Source organism: Giraffa tippelskirchi, chromosome 6, assembly GCF_054371585.1.
Source record: "Giraffa tippelskirchi isolate mGirTip1 chromosome 6, T2T-mGirTip1v1.2.pri, whole genome shotgun sequence".
NCBI lineage: Eukaryota > Metazoa > Chordata > Mammalia > Artiodactyla > Giraffidae > Giraffa > Giraffa tippelskirchi.
The window spans coordinates 92506581-92529913 of NC_137280.1; the positions used below are offsets into that span (position 1 = coordinate 92506581).

A 23333-nucleotide genomic window follows, 5' to 3' on the forward strand; every position below is an offset into this window, starting at 1 on the left:
AAAAAAAAAGCGGCAAATCTAAATAGAAGGAAGGAGAATATGCCAACAAGGTATTTATTTAATGGCACACTATTAAACCTGATCATTTCAATGAAATGATCCCTAATAAAATACAAATCACAAAAGTTGACTCAAAAAGATCTCATCAGAGGTTAAAAAAAATTCTAGACTGCATTCTATAACAAACTAGTATAAAAATGTTTAAGATATTAAAGAATTGTTTCCTCAACAGTTTATTGCACCATGGGATTTCTCCAACAAATAATCAGTTTTTCAAGGAAGTGTTAGTTCTGATGCCATAATTGTAAAACATTTAAAATGAAAACTTGCCTAGTTCATTTTAGGTGGCTAGAATATCAGATAACAAAACTTGATGAAGAGATTGCAAAGTAAAACAGACCAAAAACATAACAGAGTTTTGCTCTTGAACACAGGTGGCAAAGATCCATAAAAACAAAGCAAACCTAGCAAATTGACTTCAACATTATACTAAAAGAATAAGTCATCACAATCAGGTAGGGTTTACCACACAGGAAAGCAAGGTTGATTTTACGCTAGGAAATCTATTAAACATGATTGTCAGATAATACCATTGTTAAATATTTAATATGAGTCTTGATCAATAGAATAAGATTTTAAATGAAATGAAAGGTACAACATTTAGACATGATTTTTTAATTTGTAGATAATGAAATTGCATACAATGAATAAAAAAAAATTTTAAACTTACTAATCAATTTCACCAAAGGATCTGAATTCAGGATAAATATACTTATTTACAGTACTACCACCAACAAAAACTCTGTTATAGGAATAAAAAATCATCACAGCAAGAAATATATGGGATAAATATTTTTAAAAGCATAATATGAAAAGATTTGTAAAAATGAAGAAACTGATCATGTACCCACATGGAAAGGAAAAATATTAAGGTATTGACTACTCAAGTTAATATACAGATTAATATAATTTTTAATCAAAATTTCAATGGATTTCATGTGTATAGGAGGAGGTAAATTTGTAAATTCTTAAGTTTGACAAGACACTTTAAAAAAGTGTAATAGGAAAAAACTGAATCTACCATCAACAAAACATACTCTAGATCTATAATAGTTAAACCAGCATAGTACTGAAGAGACACAGATGAATAAAATAGAACTGACATCTCTGATGCAGATCTTGGTTTTTGATTGAATTTAGTGTGCCTGTTCAGTCATGGCTGACTCTTTGCAACCCCATGAACTGTAGCCCTCCAGAGTCCTCTGTCCATGGAATTTTCCAGGCAAGAATACTGGAGTGGGTTGCCATTTCTTACTCCAGGGGATCTTCCCAACCCAGGAATCAAACTCTCATCTCTTGCATCTCCTGCATTGCAGGTGGATTCTTTACCACTGGTGCCACGTGGGAAGCCAGTCATTTTGTAGTAGAAGGCAAAAAAAATGGCCACAAGTGCTTCCCCTCCAAGCAACACATAGCAACTATATCCACCCTCTTCCTTCAAGCTTTCTCAACGACATGACTTCCTATGACCAATGGGGACTTAGCACATGTGAAGCAAAAAGAGACTTGAAAAACACTTGAGCACTGGGGAACTATGTCTTGTTACTCTTGGAACCTTGAGACCATCACATGACCCAAATCCAAGCCAAGCTCATGCAAGATGAGTGACCACAGGGAGAAAAAACAAAGCACCCCAGCAGACAACCCATACCAAATACCAGCCATGTGAGTGAGGCCACGCTAGACCATCCAGCTACCAGTCATCCCACCAGCTGATCCCAGAGACTGCAGATAACCAAGCCTGTGTCTTTGGTCAACTGGGGTGGTCCAACCCAGAAAACTCACTTAGAAAACTTAACTCACAGGATCATGAGCAAAGTAAATGACAGTTGTGCTGTGGAACTCTGCTCAATGTTATGTGGCAGCCTGGATGGGAGGAAAGTTTGGGGGGAAATGGATACACGCATATGCATGGCTGGATCTCTTCACTGTTAGCCTGAAACTATCACAACATTGTTTGTTAATCAGCTATACTACAATACAAAACAAAAAGTTTTTAAAAGATGACAGTTGTGCAAAGTCAGTATGTTTCAGAGAAGGTCTATTATGCAGCAAAAGCTAGCTGATACAAGTTCCAAGAGAAGATCCCATGTCATCCCAATAATGGAGAAGGAAATGGCAACCCACTCCAGTACTCTTGCCTGGAAAATCCCATGGACGGAGGAGCCTGGTAGGGTACAGTCCATGGGATCTTGAAGAGTCGACACGACTGAGCGACTTCACTTTCCCTTTCATGCATTGGAGAAGGGAATGGCAACCCACTCCAGTGTTCTTGCCTGGAGAAGCCCAGGGACGGGGGAGCCTGGTGGGCTGCCATCTACAGGGTCGCACAGAGTCGGACACAACTGAAGCGACTTAGCAGCAGCAGCATCCCAATAAGCCGCCCCCTTGTGGTTTAAGTTAGTCTGAGTAGATTCCCATCACCGGCAATCATGAGTTGACTCGGACGCTTAACGCTGAGCCAGGAACACAAACTCAGGCTGAGGTTCACTCCCTTACTGCCTTACTCATCCTGAGTCCATTTCCTCTTGACCCTGTTACCTTGAAAGCACTGTTCCCCAGAGAAAGAGGAGAAGTCAAGAAGGAGCTGACACATTCCTCGTTCTCAGTCACCCATAGACATGATGACACTCTCAGCCCTGGTCAACACACCTACCCCTTCCTTGTTCCTCTTCTCGATTAGATGTCCCTATAATAGCCTCTTTGTTATGCTCAACTTTCCCAAGCTACTCCTTCCTCTATTCCAGGGCTTACAAAGCTTGGAGGTGGGGGGGGGGGTGTTACTATTCATTGTTATACCTTATCTTTAAGGGGGAAAAAAAATCAAACTCAAAGTAGAGAAAAGGAACAGGATTTTTTTTAATTTTTGTCAAAAGAAGAGATATCAGTTAAAAGTTAAAGAAAAAACTTTAAGTCTGGGTTCCTTACCATTTCCTCATTCTACATGAGGAAAGAGAGGCTGAGAAGAGCTAGTCCAAGGTCACACAAGAGACTCAAAATTCAAGACCAGGTTTGCCTAACTTCAGAGCTAACTTTGGGCTTCCCTCATGGCTTAGATGGTAAAGAATCTGCCTGCAATGCAGGAGACCTGGGTTCCATCCCTGGGTCAGGAAGATCCCTGGAGAAAGGAATGGCAACCCACTCCAGTATTCTTGCCTGGAGAATCCCATGGATAGAGGAGCCTGGCAGGCTAACTTTAATCATGAAGTGAAATGCTCCAGAACAGTGCTACCCAACAGAACTTATGACAGTGATGGAAAAGTCCTACATTTGTGTTGTCCAAACATAGTGAGTGCAATCAAGGGAGAAATGCTTCATTTTTATTTCATTGTAATTCATTCTAACTTAGCCACATATTGGACAACACAGCTCTAGAATACCATCAAGTTGGTTCCACACCACCATCAAAGGGGGGATCCTCAACATCCTTATGCTCCCTGAATCCCACCCACCCAACCAGGATAAGTGGCAATTGAAAGATGGTAAGACCTTAAGGGGAAAAGAGCACGAGGGCATTAGGTTATAACCAAACCTAGTTAAGTACTCTATAAATATTTTAATGTCCTCTAAAATAAAACAAACAGACAACCTGTTACCCAAAAACTGAGTTCACGTCTTGGTGGGTGTTGAGCCAATGGACACAACAAAGCCAAAGATCATAAGAAAGGATTTATTACTTGCTCCAAGTAAGGAGAACACCAGGGATCCCTCCCAAAGCAATGTCTCCCCAAACAGCAAAATTGGGGAAGTGTTAAGTTAAGGGCTTCCCTGGTGGCTCAGTGGTAAAGAATCCACCTGCCAATGCAGGAGACGCAGGTTTGATCCCTGCGTTGGGAAGATCCCCTGGAGAAGGAAAAGGCAACTCACTCCAGTATTCTTGCCTGGGAAATTCCATGGACAGAGAAGCCTGGTGGGCTATAGTCCATGGGGTAGCAAACAGTTGGACTTGACTTAGAAACTAAACAACAACAACATGCATATTCATGAGGGGGCTTGAAGAGAGGAGAATTCAGTGCAATATTGGGACAAAGGTAGACAGATCTTTAGATGATTGAAGTGGGGGGGTGGTAAGCAGGATCCAACATCATCCTTCTACCCTCCATCTGGATGGGAGCTTTATTTCCTGCAGAACTCAAAGGTATATTATTATGTATACAATATAATGCATGTGTGCATGCTAAGTCACTTCAGTCGTGTTCAATTCTTTGTGACCCCATGTACAGGCTCCTGTGTCCATGGGATTCTCCAAGTAATAATAGGTATGTACATTACGAAGAACCAGGACCCTGCCCCAAGGCTGCACTACAGATTCTTGACTGCCTCCCTTGTTTCTGCATTCCCTCCTGTAACATCACTAATTACTGGGAGTTCCCTGGTGGCCTAGTGGTTAGGATTCCAGGCTTTCACTGCTGTGGCCTAGGTTCAATCTCTCATCGAGGAACTAAGATCCTACAAGCTGCATGGCCAGAAAAAAACAAAGACAAAAACAAAAAACTTTAATTACTGAGACCTATTCAAGGGCAAGCATTGCAGCCAGGCTTAGATCACAAAACAGGTTAGGCCAAAATAGGTTCTCTTATGTCCAGTAAGCCACCCTTGGTTCTCTTTTTCCAGGAACCCACTATCCTATGTGTTTATAAACTGATGCCATGCTATGCTTATTCAGCTAGCAAGAACAGATTCTGAACAATGGATTCCCATTGTCCACTCCTGCTGGCTAGACCCCTTTCTAGAGCTTTCACAGAGTTGGGGAAAACTTAGAGGAAAAAAAAAACAAAACTCTGTGCAGGCAACATTTGCACTTTACATCAAGTCAGGGAAAGAATCAATGTCATCTTCTGACTTCTTTTAGTCTGAATTTGTAACTCTTATGCCCTGGGTCTATGTTAGCTTCCTTCATCCCTCCTCCCAAGATCTCAAGGTCTATATGCCAAGGTGTCCTTCACTTTCTATCCCATCAGTTCTATTTTTCATCCTACCAAATGCCCATTGCTGTTATCTGCAATCCCCAATAGATACAACCTTCCCAATGGCCAGGACTCCTCAAATAAAGTCAAGCAGCGCACCAGGCTTGTGGGTCTCAAAGACATCCTTTCAAAACTGTGAAAAATCTGTGAAGAATTATGCCCTCATCTGAACAACATGGGCCTCTTTAAGACAATTCTCCAACTTTTTCTTCATCAAACTCATGCCCACATGGGACGTCTTTCCTTTCTCGGATCCATCTACTGTTTTACTTCTGACGTGTGTCTCAAGGTCTTCTGACTAAGTTGTCTTCTGTACAACCACAAATCCTAAGATCAACTTCTTGCTTTTTTTTTTCTCTTGCCCTTGTAAAATTCCTTTGCAAATAACCTTCATACCTCCCTCACTTATAAAAATAATTTTCTTAGCAAAAGTTGCCTTGGTTAAAGAACATAGAGTTTTGTTACAAAGTTCAGCCTGTGCCTTGTTTATCATAAACTAAAAATGGGAGGCCACTGAGTACTCTTCGACTGCATAACAAAATTTTCAGGTTTTTGAAAAAGAAAAAAAAATAATTCTTGAAGAGCCCACCACCATCCATACCCACGCTCCAGAGGAGGAATGGCCAGAACGATTGCCTCTCAAAATGGTCCATTGCAAATAGTCCTAGGATGGAGTTGGGAGGTGGATCAGATGTTAAATAAAGTCCACTGAGGGACTAGAATCTGAGTCTGACCCTGACTCTGGGTCCAGAGGACAGAAGGCCAAGCTGAACTGTGCCATGAGAGAGCAGTCAGCAACACTCAGGTGGGGGGACATGCCCCAGGTGGAACAGCCCAGTTCTCTAACAGGGAGAGTGGAAGAAAAAGAAAGGGATGGAGGGGGATGCTGTAGATGAGGACTTTTACACTCAATGCTATTCACATTTGGTGCTGGCTCATTCTAGGAGGTAAGGGCTCTGTCTGCATTGTAGGGTGGCAATCACTGCAGATGGTGACTGCAGCTATGAAATTAAAAGATGCTTGCCCCTTGGAAGAAAAACTATGACAATCCTAGACAGCATATTAAAAAGTAGAAACCTCACTCTGCTGACAAAGATCTGTGTAGTCAAAGCCATGGTTTTTCCAGTAGTCAGGCGTGGATGTGAGAGTTGGAACATAAAGAAGGCTGAGTGCCGAAGAACTGATGCTTTCAAATTGTGGTGCTGAAGACTCTTGAGAGTCCCTTGGACTGCAAGGAGATCAAATCAGTCAATCCTAAAGGAAATCAATCCTGAATGTTCACTTGAAGGACTGCTGCTGAAGCTGAAGCTCCAATCCTTTGGCCACCTGATGCAAAGAACCAACTCAATGGAAAAGATCCTGTTGCTGGGAAAGACTGAGGGCAGGAAGAGAAGAGGGCAGCAGAGGATGAGATGTTTAGATGACATCACTGACTCAGTGGACATGGGTTTGAGCCAACTCCAGGAGATAGCAAAGGACAAGCCTTGCATGCTTCAGTCCATGGGGTTGCAAAGAGTCAGACATGACTTAGCAACTGAACAACAACAACAAAGACAATTCAAGATGGGGGCTGGTCACTGGAAGACCAAGTGCATAATTAGAGGAGTGGGATTTTCAGCCTGGCCTCCAGACATGGGAGGGGTCTGGAGATGGAGTTCAGTCAAGAAGGGGGTGGCAGAGTATGAGATGGTTAGATAGCATCACTGACTCAATGGACATGAGTTTGAGCAAATTCCAGAAGATAGTGAAGGATGGAAAAGCTTGGCATACTGCAGTCCATGGAGTCTCAAAGAGTCGGACATGACTGAACAACCAACCAAACAACAATAACAACTGCATTGTAGGGTACTGAATGGCATCCATGACCTCCACCTACTCGGTGTCAGTAGTATCACCCCCTACAATTTGCAACACCCAAAAATGTCTCTAGACATTGAAGAATGTCCTCTAGAGGTCAAAATCACCCACAGTTAAGAATCACTGCTATAGACCCAAAGAGACAGATCCATTTTTTTTTTTAACGGTTGAGACTAAACTATATTGTCTAGAGACTCACATTCAAGTGATCAAACAGAAAGAAGTGACTAGTAGAAAAGACAGGATAGTGACCATTCGGGGGCTGGAGGGAGAAACGGGACTGTGTCTAGAGTGGGGACCACGGAAGGACCTCCAGAGGCAGGGTCGCTGGAAAAGTACTATTGCTCAACCAGGGTTGGGGGGATTATAAGGTTGCTTGTGTGCATGCTCTGTCACTCAGTCATGTGTGACTCTTTGAGACCCCATGGACTGTAGTCCACCAGGCTCCCCTGTCCATGGGATTTTCCAGGCAAGAATACTGGAACAAGTTGCTATTTCCTGCTCCAGGGGATCTTCCCAACCCAGGAATCAAACACACATCTCTTGAGTCTCTTGCACTGGCAAAAGCATTCTTTACCACTGAGCCACCTGCATACCACAACTGAAAGATCTCACATGCTGCCACTAAATATTCCACACGCCACAATGAAAACAGAAGATCCCAAATACTGCAACCAAGACCCAGCACAGAAAAATAAATAAATAAATATATTTTGAAAAAACTTCTATAATAAAAAGGTCAAATGATCCTCTACCCCAAACCTTCCAGGCATTTAACAAATATGCGCTTTATCTACCAGGTGCCCCACAGTGCCTAGTTGATGAACACACTTTACCCTGGGCTTCTATGTCTTGTGGCTGGGAGATCTCAGTCCATTTCCCAAACCTGGAACCCAAGGAAAGTAGCTCAATCTACTGCTACTCATATAGTCCCACCCATGATGGACAACAGGAGCCCAAGGAAAGTGAGTCTTTTTTATTTGTTTCCTTGCTGTTGTTGTTTAGTCGCTGAGTTGTGTCCGACTCTTTGCGACCCCATGAACTGCGTCATGCCAGGTTCCTCTGTTCGTGAGATTTCCCAGGCAAGAACACTGGAGTGGGTTGCCATTTCCTTCTCCAAGGGATCTTCCTGGTCCAGGAATTGAACCTGCATCTCCTCCTACATTGGTAGGCGGATTCTTTACCACTGAGGCATCTGGGAAGCCCCATTTGTTTCCTACTCTTGACTTTATCTCTAAGTGTGGGCAGACATTTAGTTTGAGCTAGCAAAAAACTTTATGCTCAGTCCCAGTCGTGTCTAACTCTTTGCGACCCTGTGGACTATAGCCCACCAGGCTCCTCTATCCATGGGATTTTCCAGGCAAGAATACTGGAGTGGGTTACCATTTCCTACTCCAAGAAAGACTCTAAGCCCAAGACAAAGAGAGGAAGAGGGAGAAGGGAAGGTGGGGGACTGGGTCGGAGGTAGATGAAGAGAGGGGAGAGCTGAGGTTGAGGGGGAGAATGGGGAGGAGGCAGAGGAGAGAGAGGAAGAGGAGATAAAGGACACAATTTTGAAACCCCACCACCCACATCAATTCTCTCTTACCGGGAAAGTGAACATTCTATGAGTCACAAGTGTGTAGAGAGAGAAGTGCTGACCACAGGGAGTACCTGGGCTCCCAGCCTGACCAGAGCTGAGGTCCCCAGGACAGCTGTGGGGCATTTCAGCTACAAAGAACAGATTTTAATTCTGACAAAGAGTACGGTGACAGGATGGGAAATAACTGGTCACCAAATTTCATCAAGGCAGTGGGAGAAAAAGAAAAACTTGTCAGACCAGTTACCACGTTACCAGACAGTCAGCCACCTTTCATAATTATGTATTTAACTCTACCCTACCTTTTTCCAAAGGACTGGGTCAATTTATTTCTCTGTAAGTGAAAAGGTAGATGAATGAGTATCCCTAAGCCCCCCTCCAGGAAGGTAAGAACTTGTGAGAACTGTAGGCCTATATCTTCATTAATAAGTTTTCAGGCTATACTTCCCCAAGATGCCAGGTGACTATGTGGTCAACTGGTCTACCTTTCTTCAGTGCCCCAAGCCTACTGAAACACTTTCTGCCTACTTAGCTTATTTCCTCATAGTTATTTCTTTGACCTTCTCCCAGACTCAGCAAGGACTGTGTGGTCCCAGTGGTAAGCCTAGCTCAGCACAGCTGTCTACTTAATATCAGTGGAAAACAACCCATCCTGATTATAGCCCCAAGTGTAGCCTCTGTGATTTCTCCACCATACCTGCAGGAAAACTTCTAGCACTCAGAGCACACGATTGCATAAACCTCTCTTCACAGTATAAGCAGCCTGCTTACTCTCACCCTGAAGGCCTCTGTGCTTTTGTCATTGACTTTCCATCCATCTGGAACACTCTTCCCTCTTACCCTCCAAGCATCATTTGCCACACAAACCAAATTACACCTTTTCAACCACTCCAACCTGGGATAATCTCTCTCCTTCTATGGATGCCATGGCAAGTCATCATCAATACTGGGGAAGGAAGGAGAGGCTCAAAAACATACCCTCTAGAACTCTTCATGTATATATATATATATGTATGTATATGTATATATGTGTGTGTGTGTGTGTGTGTGTGTGTATGCAATGTTATTTACTTATGTATTTTATCTTTGGTTTCACTGGGTCTTTGTTGCTACACATGGGCTTTCTCTAGTTGTGGTGAGTGGGGGCTATTCTTCATTGCAGTGCACAGACTTCTCACTGCAATGGCTTTTCTTGTTGCAGAGCATGGGCTCTAGGGTATGGGGGCTTCCGTAGTTAGGGCATTTAGGCTTAGTTGCATGTGGAATCTTCCTGGACCAGGAATCAAACCCATGTCCCCTGCATTGGCAGGTGGATTCTTAACCACTGGACCACCAAGGAAGTCCATACTCTCTAGGACGCTTGTTCTCTCCTGTTATACAAAACCCAATCATTTCCAAAATTAAGAGTTTACTTAAAAAATTCCAATCATCTCAGTGATAAAGAAATTACGAAGACCACAAAACTTTTTCAGTATAGTGCTTTTAATTCTCTCCTAGATTTTAAAACAAAAAAGAATAAATACAAACGAAACACTCAAATGGGCCTCTGTACTACATGATCTGTTGCCTTTTTTCTAATTATTATTATTATTCAAGATCCTGTGCATGTTAGACTTTTCTGTTTTCTGCATGGACTGCAATGGCATAGCCACAAAGGAATTTAATTTATCAACATTCTGAAGTGTTATCTAGAGAACATCATGATTTCAGGTGCCCCAGCACCAAACATGTCTAGAATCACTGGTCTGATGACTCACTTAGTGGGGGAAGGGGGGAGTCTTTCTTGCCTTGTGACATCTCTTGCTCACTGGGCTGCCTTGAATGGTTAATTGGCTCCTGCCTTTTCACCCCCAACCACATTGAGAGCTCCTGAGGGGCAAGGATGATATTCCATTCTTTCCGGCCCCCTCATGTCAGTGCCAGCAAGGGACAGAGGGACTGCTTTGGCTTGATGCTAATATGTCCCAACGTCCACTGAAAACAAGCATCTACCTTCAAAGGTCCTCCTCATTTTTATAAGGGGCACAGCCAAGAACAGATGATGGTACATTTTTTTTTCTTTAAAGAGCCATACAATTTTGGTCCATACAGCAGCCACAGGCAAGACATAAATGAATAAATGACCAAGCATGACTGTATTCCAATGAAACTCGATTTAGGGACACCTAGATGTTAATTGCATATAATTTTCACCTCTCACAAAATACTACTCTTTAGATTTTCCCCTCAATCTTTGTATTTTTAAATTTTATTTTATTAAAGTATAGTTGATTTACAATGCTGTGTTACCTTCTGCTGTACAGTAAACTGACTGTTTACATATACATTCTTTTTTATATTCTTTTCCTTTATGGTTTATCACAGCATATTGAATATGGCTCCCTGTGCTGTACAATAGGACCCTGTTATTTATCCATCCTATATATGAATTTGCATCTGCTAATCCCAAACTCCCAATCGATCACTCCCTCACCTGGCCTTGGCAACCACAAGTCTGTTTTCTATGTCTGTACCCTCAATCTTATTAAAGTAGAAAAAAATGTGCTTAGCTCATGAGTCACACAAAAATGCTGGAGGACTGAATTTGGCCCATGGGTCATAGTTTGCTGACTGGTCAATGGTTTTACACCAGACAAGTCTGAGATCAAACCATTTCCCAGCAAAGTCTCCTAGAATAAGTTTCTTAATTACTATCCAAGCCTGAGTGTCCCTTTCTGCAAAATGGGAATAACATCTTCTCATAGGCTACCATAAGGATTCAATGAGTCAGAGCTTGTCAAATTCTTAGCACAGAGCTTAGTGCATTGTAAGTGCTCAATAAGCATTAGCTAGTAACAAGTGGTCAAAGATGTCATTGTTTATCTACATGACTGGTCCTGGGGACACAACTATAAATGCCATGGTCCCTGTATTCAGGAGAACTCAGTCTGATGGAGGAGATAGCTAACTTAAGATGGGACGAAAGAAGACATACAAACGGCCAAGAGGCACATGAAAAGATGTTCAATAGAAATGCAAATCAAAACTACAATGAGGTACTACCTCACATTGGTCAGAATGGCCATCATCAAAAACTCTACAAACCAATAAATGCCAGGGAGGGCATGGAGAAAAGGGAACCTTCCTATACTGTTGGTAGGAATGTAAATTGGCAGCCACTACAGGCCCTGGTGGCTCAGATGGTAAAGAATCTGCAATGCTGGAGACCCGGGTTCAATCTCTGGGTCAGGAAGATCCCCTGGACAAGGGAATAGCTTCCCATTCCAGTATTCTTGCTTAGAGAATGCCATAGACAGAGAGAGGAGCCTGGCATGCTACAGTTCATAGGGTCACAGAGTCGGACATGAGTAAAGCAACTGAGCGTGAGCATGCACGATGGAGAAGAGGATGAAGATTTCTTTAAATACTAAAAATAGAGCTACCGTATGATCTAGCAATTCCATTCCTGGGCATATATTCAGAGAAAATCATAATTTGAAAAGATACATGCCCCCAAATGTTTATAGCAGCACTATTTACAATAGCCAAGACATGAAAGCAATCTAAATGTCAATCAGTGAGAAATGGATAAATAATGTGGTAACTTATCTACAATGGAATATTACTCTGCCATAAGAAAGGATGTAATAATACCATTTACAGCAACATGGATGGACCTAGAGATTATCATACCGAGTGAAATGTCAGACAAATATTATATGCTATTGCTTATATGTGGAATCTAAAAAAATGGTACAAATGAATCTATTTACAAAACAGAAAGAGTCACAGATAGAGAAAACAAATTGATGATTACCAAAGGGGAAAGCAGGGGAGGGATAAATTGGGAGACTGGGATTACCATATACACATTATTATATAAAAATAGATAACTAAAAAGAACCTATGGTATAGCACAAGAAATTCTACTCAATACTCTGTAATGACCTATAGGGGACTAGAACCTACAAAAGAATGAATATAAGTATAACTGATTCACTCTGTTATACAGCAGAAACCAATACAACATTGTGAATCTACTATGCTCCATTAAAAATTAATTTGAAAAAATGATGAGATAGGAAGGGTGATAGAAAAAGGCAGCCAGAACGTTGGCAGGGCCAATTCTAGGGCGTCTCCCCACCCCAGATTTCTTTGTCCTCTGAAGTTCCCTCAACTTTCCACAATGAACACAGGTAAGCCCAGTGGTTAAGAGCTCAGATTCGGAGCCAGAATACCTGGGTTTGGGGATCAAAGCCCATCTCTACTACTTACGAGTGATGTGACCCCGGACAAGTGGCTTCACCTCCTGGGGCTCCCAGGACCTCATCTGTAAGGAGAAATCGTTGGAAGAGCTTGCTGCCATATTGTAAGCAAAGCAACATAGTGTCTGGCACAAAATAATTCACTGAGAAGGCTCTGATTATTACAATAGCAGAGATAAAGTTAAAAAATGCAAGAAGTGGGGAAAAAGTTTCAACCTGAAGTTCAGACCTCTGCCTCAAAGCAAACCCTTCAAGAGTGACTGTGTGTGCATTTAAAAACATAGTGTTTAATATCAACAGAGCACCTTAACCTTCAGAGAATCTGAAACACAGCGTGCGTACTATGTCACTTCAGTCGTGTACGACTCTGTGGGACCCCGTGGACTGTAGCCCGCCAGGCTCCTCTGTCCATGGGATTCTCCAGGCAAGAATACTGGAGTAGGTTGCCACGCCCTCCTCCAAGGGATCTTCCCAACCCAGGGATGGAACCTGCATCTCTTGCATCTCCTGCAACGGCCCGCGGGTTCTTTATCACTAGCGCCACCTGGGAAGCCCTCTGAAACACAGATGGAAATGCAAACCCAGGGAGAGACTCACCTCCTTCTGCCTCCTGCTCCTTCCTGCTTTCTTACCGATGTCTCTATGTCGCCAGCCAGTTTCCTGGTACCCAGCGTGCCCCAGACTCACCCTCTCCTCTGACTGGCAGCAAGTAGCTGGGGTGGCCTCCCAGGGGGAAAAAAAATACCAGTGGGTTTGGCTACAGCAGCTGGTCAAGCAAGTCCTGTGGTTTCTGGTCTCCCCAAGAGCCCAAAGCTGAGGCACCAAGTAAAGAAAATGATTTTCTCTCTGGGGCTGTAGGTCCAAGCACCCAGTTCTCACCTTGGGTTTTCGTCTACCTGCCCCAAGACCAAAGTCAGAAATGGAGCCAAGCTTTGGCAGATACTCACCCAGGGGCTGGTCTGCCCAGAGAGGCTGGTGAACTCATGGCACCTAGGAGAAGCTTCCAGAACATTCACCAAGTACCAGGTGCTGTGATAAGTGTACCCCCAGGTATCATTTCATTTAACCCCTCAAACTGCAACCCTGATAAGCAGGTGCCACAATTATTCGAACTCTTCAGATGGGGAAGCACAGGTTTAGTCCAGCTCACGTACCAACAAATGGCAGGACAGGACTCCGAACAATTCCTGCAACTGCTTGAAAATGGGTCCTGCAAGGCCAATCTTTGAGGTCTTTTTTTAAAACCCTTTCTATTCATCTTCTAGGTGGTAACCATTTCCTTTTTAAAAATCATTTTTTAAATGTATTTATTTTTGGCTGCACTAGGTCTTCATTGCTATGTGCGGGCTCTCTCTAGTTGCGGCAAGTGGGGGCTATTCTCTAGCTGTGCCTCATGGGCTTCTCGCTACAGTGGCTTCTTTTGTTGCAGAGCACAGGCTCTAGAGAGAGGACTTAGTAGCTGCATCACACAGGCTTAGTTGCTCCTCGCCATGTGGGATCTTCCCGGACCAGGGATCGAACCCGTGGTCTCCTGCCCTGGAAGTCTGACTTTTGGGGTCTTAATGACTCATCCATGTAGGGGGCAGGGAGAGATTTTCTGACCTGGAAGACTAGAGCTTCACTCCATGCTTTCACCCACAGATCCTCCCTCTTCTCACTCATCCCACAAGTACATTCAGTCACATGTTCAATGTCTGCATTTGCTACCAGAAGGTCCTCTCCAAGGAGACCGGGGCTGGTCACTTCCGTGGCCCCAAGGACCGCAAGACCTGGCACACAGTAGGTTCTCAATAAACACACCTTGTGACCCAGCTTACATAGACTCCATCACCACTCCATTCATTCAGAGTTCCTTGTATCTGACCTCCATTGGCATCTCCACCCCAAACATATAGACAGTGATGGAGAGGAAGCAGCTCAAGGCACATGACAGAGTGATTACCCTTTTAATTTAATTTAACCATTGAGAACCTTCTTTTCTCTCTTTGCCCAAACCATCATTGTTTGGGGATCAAGTAGAAAAGGAGACATTGTATAGACTGTTTAAACTGGGTCCAGAGGACAACTCAACACCTTCATTCCAGTGGTCTGTCTGTCTGGTCTGGTCTGTCTTTTTTCTTTAGAGTTAAAAATGTATTTTACAAATTCTTGGTTTTTGTCTAGTTCTACTTGAATATATACATAAAATCATTATGAAATTAGCTATCCATTCTTCATAAAGTGCAAATATGATTTTCCAGGGATTTTCTTTTTATCAGTGTGGTACCTATCATATTTCAAAACTCCATAAAAAAATTTCCCCCTCTTTATGTCTTATTTTGAGATAGGTTAATTTGCTACCCAAAAGTATACTTTTTTCCTGTCCCTGAAAGTTTCTGGTTCTTTCTAGCTTTCACAGATGCAATTATCCTAACACTCTTAATATCCTGTTTTCTAATAATTATGGATGTGAATTAATGTTAAAAAGAAGAACAAATAATGATTCACTCTGCTTTAATTGATTGTCCACGTGCATGAGTGGGTCATTATTGCAACACAGAATATCTACACTCCAGATCCTTAGCAGAAAACAAAAACCTTAAACTCTTTGTTTTTGAATTATACATCTGATCTGGAGTAATGATCTTTATGGAGGACTCTCTGAAAAGGATGCAATCCGTCCTTTTCTCTAGATTTCTGGTCTGCTGACAGACCTTGGAGATTTCCAGAACCTGGCAATTATGCAAGAAAAAGGCTCAACGAGGTCTTGGAGAGGACTCGAGGGAAATTGAGGACTTGATGGTACTTTTCACAGGTTTGTATCTGTTGCCTAAGACAGGGTGGGAGGAGTATCTTCTAAAGATTCTTTTCAGTCTGTTTTACCTTGGAAAAATCCCACACAGTGTTGGGTAAGCCTTCTAAAGCCACAGCAATAAAGTAACATAAGCATTTTAAAAGCCACAGAAGTATGCCCATGTTCATAGCAGCATTGTTCACAATAGCCAAAAGGTGGAAATGACCCAAGTGTCCATTGATGAATGGATAAACAAAATGTGGCCCATTCATACAACAGTATATTATTCAGCCCTAAAAAATAAGGAAATTCTGACACCTGCTACAACATGGATGACCTCCAGAACATTATATTCAGTGAAGTAAGCCAGACATAAAAATAAAAGTGAAAAAAAAAGACAAATACTGTATGATTCCACTTATATGAGATCCCTAGAGAAGTCAAATCCATAGAGACACAAAGTAGATGGTAGGGGCTGGGGGCTGGGGTAGGGGAGGGAGAGTGAGTGTTTAATGGGGACAGAGTTCCAGTTTGGCAAGATGAAAAAGCTCTGGAGGTGGATGGTGGGGATGGTTGCACAACAATTGACTGTACTTAGTGTCACTGAGCTGTGCATTTTAAACAGCTAAGATGGTAAACTTTATGTTATATATATTTTACCACAATCAAAGAAATTGAAGGGGCAAAAAGCCAGAGCTGAGTTGTACTGGATAGACAAGAGTGTAGCTTCAAAAAAAGTCATTTCTTGTCATCTATGACCAGGACAGGACAATGCCTTCCTTGTTGCCAAAAGAATTGATGCTTTCAGACTGTAGTGTTGGGGAAGACTCTTCAGAGTCCCTTGGACAGCAAGGAGATCAAACCAGTCAATCCTAATGGAAATCAATCCTGAATATTCATTGGAAGTACTGATGCTGAAGCTGAAGCTCCAATACTTTGGCTACCTTATGTGAAGAGCTGACTTATTGGAACAGACCCTGATGCTGGGAAAGATTGAGGGCAAGAGAAAGGGGTGACAGAGGATGAGATGGCTGGATGGCATCACTGACTGAATTTGAGCAAACTCTGGGAGATAGTGGAGGACTGGGAAGGCTGTTATGCTGCAGCCCATGAGGCTGCAAAGAGTCAGACACAACTTAGTGACTAATAGAGGACCCCACCACAGGATTACAAACCAGGAGCAAACACTGATTCCATATGCCAGGAACTGGTACCTGGCACAGGTCTCAACTTCTCAGCTGCAACCTTATATGTAAAGCCACGCCTCCTCTGGTGATGAAACCCCCAGTGTAGAAAAACAAGCCTTGTTCTCCAAAGCACAAGATTAAAAACAAAACCTACTCAAAACATCACGGACATTTTTGCAGATAATACCATCCTAGATATTTTGACTAAAATGGGTACTGAAATAAATCCACAGAGGAATGTCTTAAATTATATCTCAAGACGTGTGAGTATGGAGCAAAAATAAGAAACTGATTTTGGAGAACGGTGCATTGGAATAGAAGTGTTCACTGTTTTCCCCCAGCTACTAGTAAGCTCCCCATCTCTAAACAGAGCAGGCACCCTTGCCCCCACAAAACACACACAGAGATGCTATTTTTGTATCTCAGATGTGGTGCAAACTCCAGCCATCTTTTATTAGCTGTGTGGCCTTAGGCAGGTTAAAAACCTCTCTGGTCTCTAAAACAAGGATAACAGAATTCCCACTGCAGCTGTGTGTCCTTGTAACATGGTAGGGCCTACACTGCCTCTCCTCCCCTCACCATCAAAGAAGGTCACCCCCTTACCTCCAAATTCATCAGGATATCCACTCCCACCCAGATTATTCACCCCCACCGCCACCTCAGAAATCTCCCTGTTCTTCTATGAAATTCCAAACCCATGGATGGTCCTCTACTTCCGCCAAGACTTTGCCCCAGTTTTGATCTTTCTTCTTGATCACAGCTTGGCCTCTCTGTGTCCCTGACCTACCGACGTTCTGAAGATTCTCCCACAATCATTGTTCCCTCCTCTGTCCACAAACCACCAGATTCTCCCTCCCCTCACTGGCCAAACTCTCAAAAAAGAGGTATCCGCTCTCTCACCTCCTGTTTTCTCCCATTCAACGTCTCCATCCATGATGACGCCTTCCTGGAACTTGAAGGAGCCCTCCTTGCTGAGTCTAAGGATGCTACTCAGGACTGACTTCTCCATAGCTGTGTGGCTTCTCCATAGCTTTGGGCTCAGGTGAGAAAACCCTCCTTTCTCCCTTCCCTTATCTTCTGTGATACAACCGTTAAGCCACCCACTCACTTTCTCCTGTCTCCATCTCACATTTGCTAATTCTTCCCAGGGAATTTCACAGCATGTGAAAGAGTCAATAAAACAATAAACAACTAACAAGTTTGTGTTGGGAACTAGCTTTCTTGGATATCAAAACATTATAAAACTACATGGATTAGAACAGTAATAACTTCAGCACGTGGAAAGGCAGACATAATTATAGAAACTCAGAAACAGACCCCCAGATCAATGATGAAGGGGTAAATTTCTGCAATAAATGGCCTTGAGCCCCCAACTAATTATTTGGGGGAAAATGGATACCCTTGACATATTTTTTAATGATAATAATTAAAGTTAAGATAGAAAACTTGGAGGAAGAGACTTTCATTTTATGGATAGAAAGGGACTTTTTAAGCATAAAAAAATATGAGATGCATGCAAAAATTCAGGTCTGAACTCCATAAACATTTTAAGCTTCTCTGGCAACGGACAGCCAGAGTATTTTCATCACTGAACAAAAACATCTGAAAATGTAATTGGCAAAAAGTTAACAGTCTTTGCTACGAAAACCACACGCAGATTAATATTTCAAAAACCACTAAGGCACTGAAAGAAAAATGGACAAAGGATATGAACAGGAAGAAAAAACCTAAATGATAAATAAACATGTTTTAAAAGGTTCAACCCTGATAGCAATCAAAGAAATGCAAATAGAAACAATGACAACACACCAGCTCCTCCCTCCAGTAAATTATGAAAGATTTTTCAAACAACACTCCAAGCTAGCCAAGGTGTTCCCTCTCAGCCAGTGCTAGGAGGAGTGCCCGTTGGTACATTTCCGGAAAGCCATTTGGCAATCAATATCAAGAAACTTTGACCCAGAAATTTCACTTCTGGAAAACCAAAACCTGAAGGGGGAAAAAAAATGCTCAATAAAGCTTCCACACCAAAATGTTCTACCCTCTTTGTGAAAACTAGAAATAATTTAAATACCCAGTGACAGGGAAAGTTAACTAAATCCAGACACAACAGAGCCACTAGCGGGAAATACCCCAGTAATCATGGAATAAGGATGGCTGCTTTGTTTTTATCCTTTTACACATTCCTTTTTCCAAATGCCTACCATGAGCAATCTTAAATCCAACAAGAAATACATTTCCTTTCTTCGATAGCAAAATCCATACTCATCTGCTCTCTCAAGCAAGAGGAACATTCAACCAGCTAGCTCAGGTGTTGGCAAAATTCGCCCCACCACTTGGTTTTGTAAATAAAGCTTTATTGAAACACAGCCATGCCCATATATTTATTGCCCATTGTTGCCAGGTGGCTGCTTACCCAGTCCAATAGCAGGGTTGAGTAGTTGCAATAGAGACTCTATAGACTGCGAAGTTTAAAGTACTTATTATCTGAGCCTTTGCAAAACAAGGTTTGTCACCACCTGAGCTAGTGAACATTTCCAGCGTCTTTTTAATGAACCAAGTCACAAATGGTTTAGAATCCGGAGAACTCTGACATACCTTTCTGGCAGTGGCTGTGTGTCCAGCACCGCTCCACAAATTGCCCGTTGATGACAGTGGCAGGGCAGTTGGTCTTGCCCTTGGCAGTGCCTGGACAAATGTCCCCACACTCCTCATTGTCGTCTTTGTTCAGCACAATGTAATTATCCTCCACGGAATCCAGGATGCGAGACCAGTCGATGGTGGCCAGGTAGCAGAGTTCATTGTTCTTCTCAATGCGGACGGATCCCCGGGTGATGTTCATCAGGTTGTAGAGGCCAAGCTCCTTCAGGTGAACCATCTCAAAGATGACCAGCGCATAGTTAAAGAAGAGGCGTGAGCCTCGGATGACTGTGAGGTTGGGGAACAAGTCCTTCAGGCTCTCCAGCCCATAGACCCGGAAGAGCAGCAAATAATCAGTGATCATGATGAGTTTGGGGAAACTGAGGTCTCGGAAGTCCTCAGGTCTCGTTTTAAACATCAACAGAATCTGCAAATGTCCTTCAATGACCGAGCAGTTGGCCAGTTCATGCAGCCGGGTGAGATTATTCCGGATATCCATACCGGGGCACACTGGAAGTGCAAACAAGCAGAGAGCAAGACAGGTGAGCAAACATCCCATGGATGGTTTATAAGAATGAGTGGCAGGGCAGCCACGTGGCCATGTGACCTGGGTCCCATGCCTGCTCAGAAGGGCCTTGCCCTGGGCTTAATGTTCTTCCATCCATCTTGAAATCCTTAATTATTTTGGGGTGAGGGGGTCCCAATATTTCATTCAGCACCGAACCCCATGACTTCTGTAGCCACCCCCCATCAGTGGTTTTCTCCGTAAAGTATCCATGCCTAAGTAACTACTCTCAAAAGGCAAAAAACCTGAATAATAATCATTCCTTTGGCAGTACCTGTTTAGAAACCTTAAAACCATCACATCAAATATGATGCAATGGAGACATTGGTATTATAGGGGGTTGAGTAATGCAGCAGGTGCAGAAGGGGAAAGGGGAGCCGTCTCCAGTGAGTCAATGTGAAACATCGTCAAGAAATGGATTTATGGGGATAAAGGTGCCCACATCAGAAATGGGGCAAGGAGACCTGGCTGTGTCTTGTCAATTCTCTCATTTTCCTGACTCTCCTTCCCAACCTGCCCTCCTGGCAGGCAGCCACAGTCTAATTACTTTTTACCCAGGTGTGTCAAGGGCTTCCCAGAGAGTCTGATCTCCCCAGTACAAACATCCTGCACACCTATTCTCCTGCAGTTGGTCTCTCCCTTGCTCTGACACCCTCTATGGCTCCCCAGCACCCTGTACTTTCCCTCTCACAGCTCTCAAGGTTCTGCCCCTCCATCCTCTGCTCCATGTAAAACAGGCCTGTCCACTACTCTCCAATTACAAGAGGGTCTTCCAAGCCTCCCGCCTCCCATAACATGACCTGTGAAGAGAAGGGAATGAAATAATGCAGACACCCAAGCAGTGGCTGGCACACACTAGGTGCTCAATTAATGTCAGCTATTTTGTTATTGTTTATTTCTCCCAAACGCATCACGGTGTCACCTCTAGGCTCTGTGCTTTCATCCCCCTAGACCAAGGTGGGCAAATATTTTCTATAAAGGCTCAGATAGTAAATACATTCTGCTTTTCGGTCAGTCCCTGTTTAGACTATTCCACTCTATCACTACAGCTCAAAAGCAGCCCAAAGACCATGAGTGGCTATGGCTGTGTTCCAATAAACCTTTATTATAAAAGCAGGCTGTGGGCTGGTGTTTTCCCTTGAGGTGGTAGTCTGGTGACCCCTGCCTTACTCTGACAAAGTCCAACAGCACTTCTGCAACAATAGAGATGTTCTACATATGTGCTGGTCATATGAAAGCCACCAGCCATTTGTGGTTGTCAAGCACTTGAAATGTGGCCTATATAAGACTGAGGAGCTGAGTATTTGATTTCACTTTAGTTAGTATGAATGGAAATAGACATGTGCACCAAGTGGCCACTGTTCTGAATACAGTAGCTCGAGTCCCTTTGTCTGTCAAAGTTCTTTATATCTTAGCTCCCTACTTTGAAATCCAGCTCACCATCCTTCAAGATCTAATTCAGAGGCCACCTCCTCCAGGAAGACTTCTCTTATTTCCTTTCCTCCATATACTTATTTAGATCCTTCCCTCCTCCTGTGTTCCTTACACTGGAGTTAACATTCATCAGATGTGAATTCCTTAGACAGCCTCTCCTTGCCAAAACACACAACTCACTCAGTAGGAGGTTGGCAGACACCTTCAAGAGGACTAGGATGTCAGTTCCAATACCACACACTCATGCCACCCAAGCCTCGTCTAAGGCTCCCAGCTTCATTCACATCAACAGCATCTACACACAGAGGTCTGTCTAGACAGGTACCGCACTTTGATCCCTCCCAAGAGGCTCCATCTGCACCCCACAGATGAGAAAACTCTGAGAGGCAAAGCCAATCAGACAAGGACATACGACCCACCAGTAAAATTCAAGGTTGCTACATTTAGCAAACAAAAATGAAGGACAGGGCTTCCCTGGTGGCTCAGTGGCAAAGAATCCACCATCTAATGTAGGAGACACGGTTGCATCCCTGGTACAGGAAGATCCCACATGCTTGGAGCAGCTAAGCCCCCATGTGCCACAACTATTGAGCCTGTGCTCTAGAGCCCAGGAACTGCAACTACTGAACCCCGAGCACCCTAGAGCCTGTGCTCTGCAACAAGAGAAGCCACTGCAATGAGAAGCCCTTGAACTGCAACTAGAGAATAGCCCCCACTCACTGCAACTGGAGAAAAGCCTGAGCGGTAATGAAGATCCAGCATGGTCATAAATTAGTTAATTAAAAATTTATAAAAAAATGCAGAACACCCAGTTAAATTTGAATTTCAGATAAGCAAGGAGTACTTTTTAGGTAAGTCTGTCTCGTGCAATGTTTGGGACATACTTATCCTTAAAAATTACTCATTGTTTATATTAAATTCAAATTTAACTTGGTGTCCTGTGCTATATCTGGCAGTGTACAGCTTAGACTGATCTCAGGTCTGGGCTTCTCAAGCCTGAGCCTTGTAACTCTATGTTACCTGCACGCACGTGCGCGCGCACACACACACACACACACACACACACACACTTGTGAAATTGGTGCAGATACAAAAACACCATCCTTCCCAAGTTGTGGGAGAAATCAGATATGAACATGCATTCAAAGATTAACCAGCTGTTGAACATCAGGGAAATGTAAATCCAAACCACAGTGAGATACTACTTCACTTCCACCAAGATGGCTAAAATTAAAAAGACAGACAATAACAATAGTTGACACAGAAGTGGAGAAATTAAAACCCTTATACATTACTGGTGGGAATGGAAAATGGCTCAGCTGCTGTTGTGGAAAATAGTCTTGCAGCCCCTCAAAAGATTAAGCAAAGAGTAACCATATAACCCAGAAACTTCATTCCTAGGTGAAATGAAAACATAGGTCCAACCAGAAATGTGTGTACAAATGTCCATAGCATAATTATTTATGATAACCAACAAGGGGGAAACAAGCCAACATTACATGTCCATGAAATGTAGCATGTCCATACAGAGGAAGATTATTCAACGATAACAGAGGAGAAAACCCTGACATCAGCTACAAAAGGGATGAACATTGAAAACATGATGCTCAGTGAAAGAGGCCAGTCACAAAAGACCACATGTGGAATGATTCCATTTACATGAAATATCCAGAATAGGCAAATCCACAGAAAGTAGATTAGTGGTTTCAAGGGGTTCGAGAGAGGGAAATGCGGAGTGACAGATAAAGAGTATGGGATTTCTTTGGGAGGACTGATGAAAATGTTCTAAATTGATCATAGTGATGGTTGCCCAATTCTGTGACTATACTAATGTACAAAGAACCTTTAAATGGTAAACTTTAAATAGGAGAATTGTATGGTATTGAATTTGCTCTCAATAAAGTCATTGCTTAAAAATTAAATGACTATAACTACCCGGGACAACAAAGAATTGCTTTATTTTTTAATCTCCAATGACTCTACCTTGAGTCATTAAAGCTATAATGGTGGTTGTTTAGTTGCTCAGTCGT

General features: G+C 42.9%; 1 protein-coding gene across 3 annotated transcripts in view; it reads right to left on the minus strand.

Annotated features, from left to right (window-relative positions):
• INSR (insulin receptor) overlaps positions 1-23333 on the minus strand; it is a 146888-nt gene that overhangs the window by 108218 nt on the left and 15337 nt on the right. For all 3 annotated transcript variants that reach the window (XM_081498555.1, XM_081498554.1, XM_081498552.1), the window contains exon 2: positions 19263-19814. In XM_081498555.1, coding sequence (XP_081354681.1) covers positions 19263-19814 — 552 coding nt within the window. The remainder of the gene's footprint in view (positions 1-19262; positions 19815-23333) is intronic.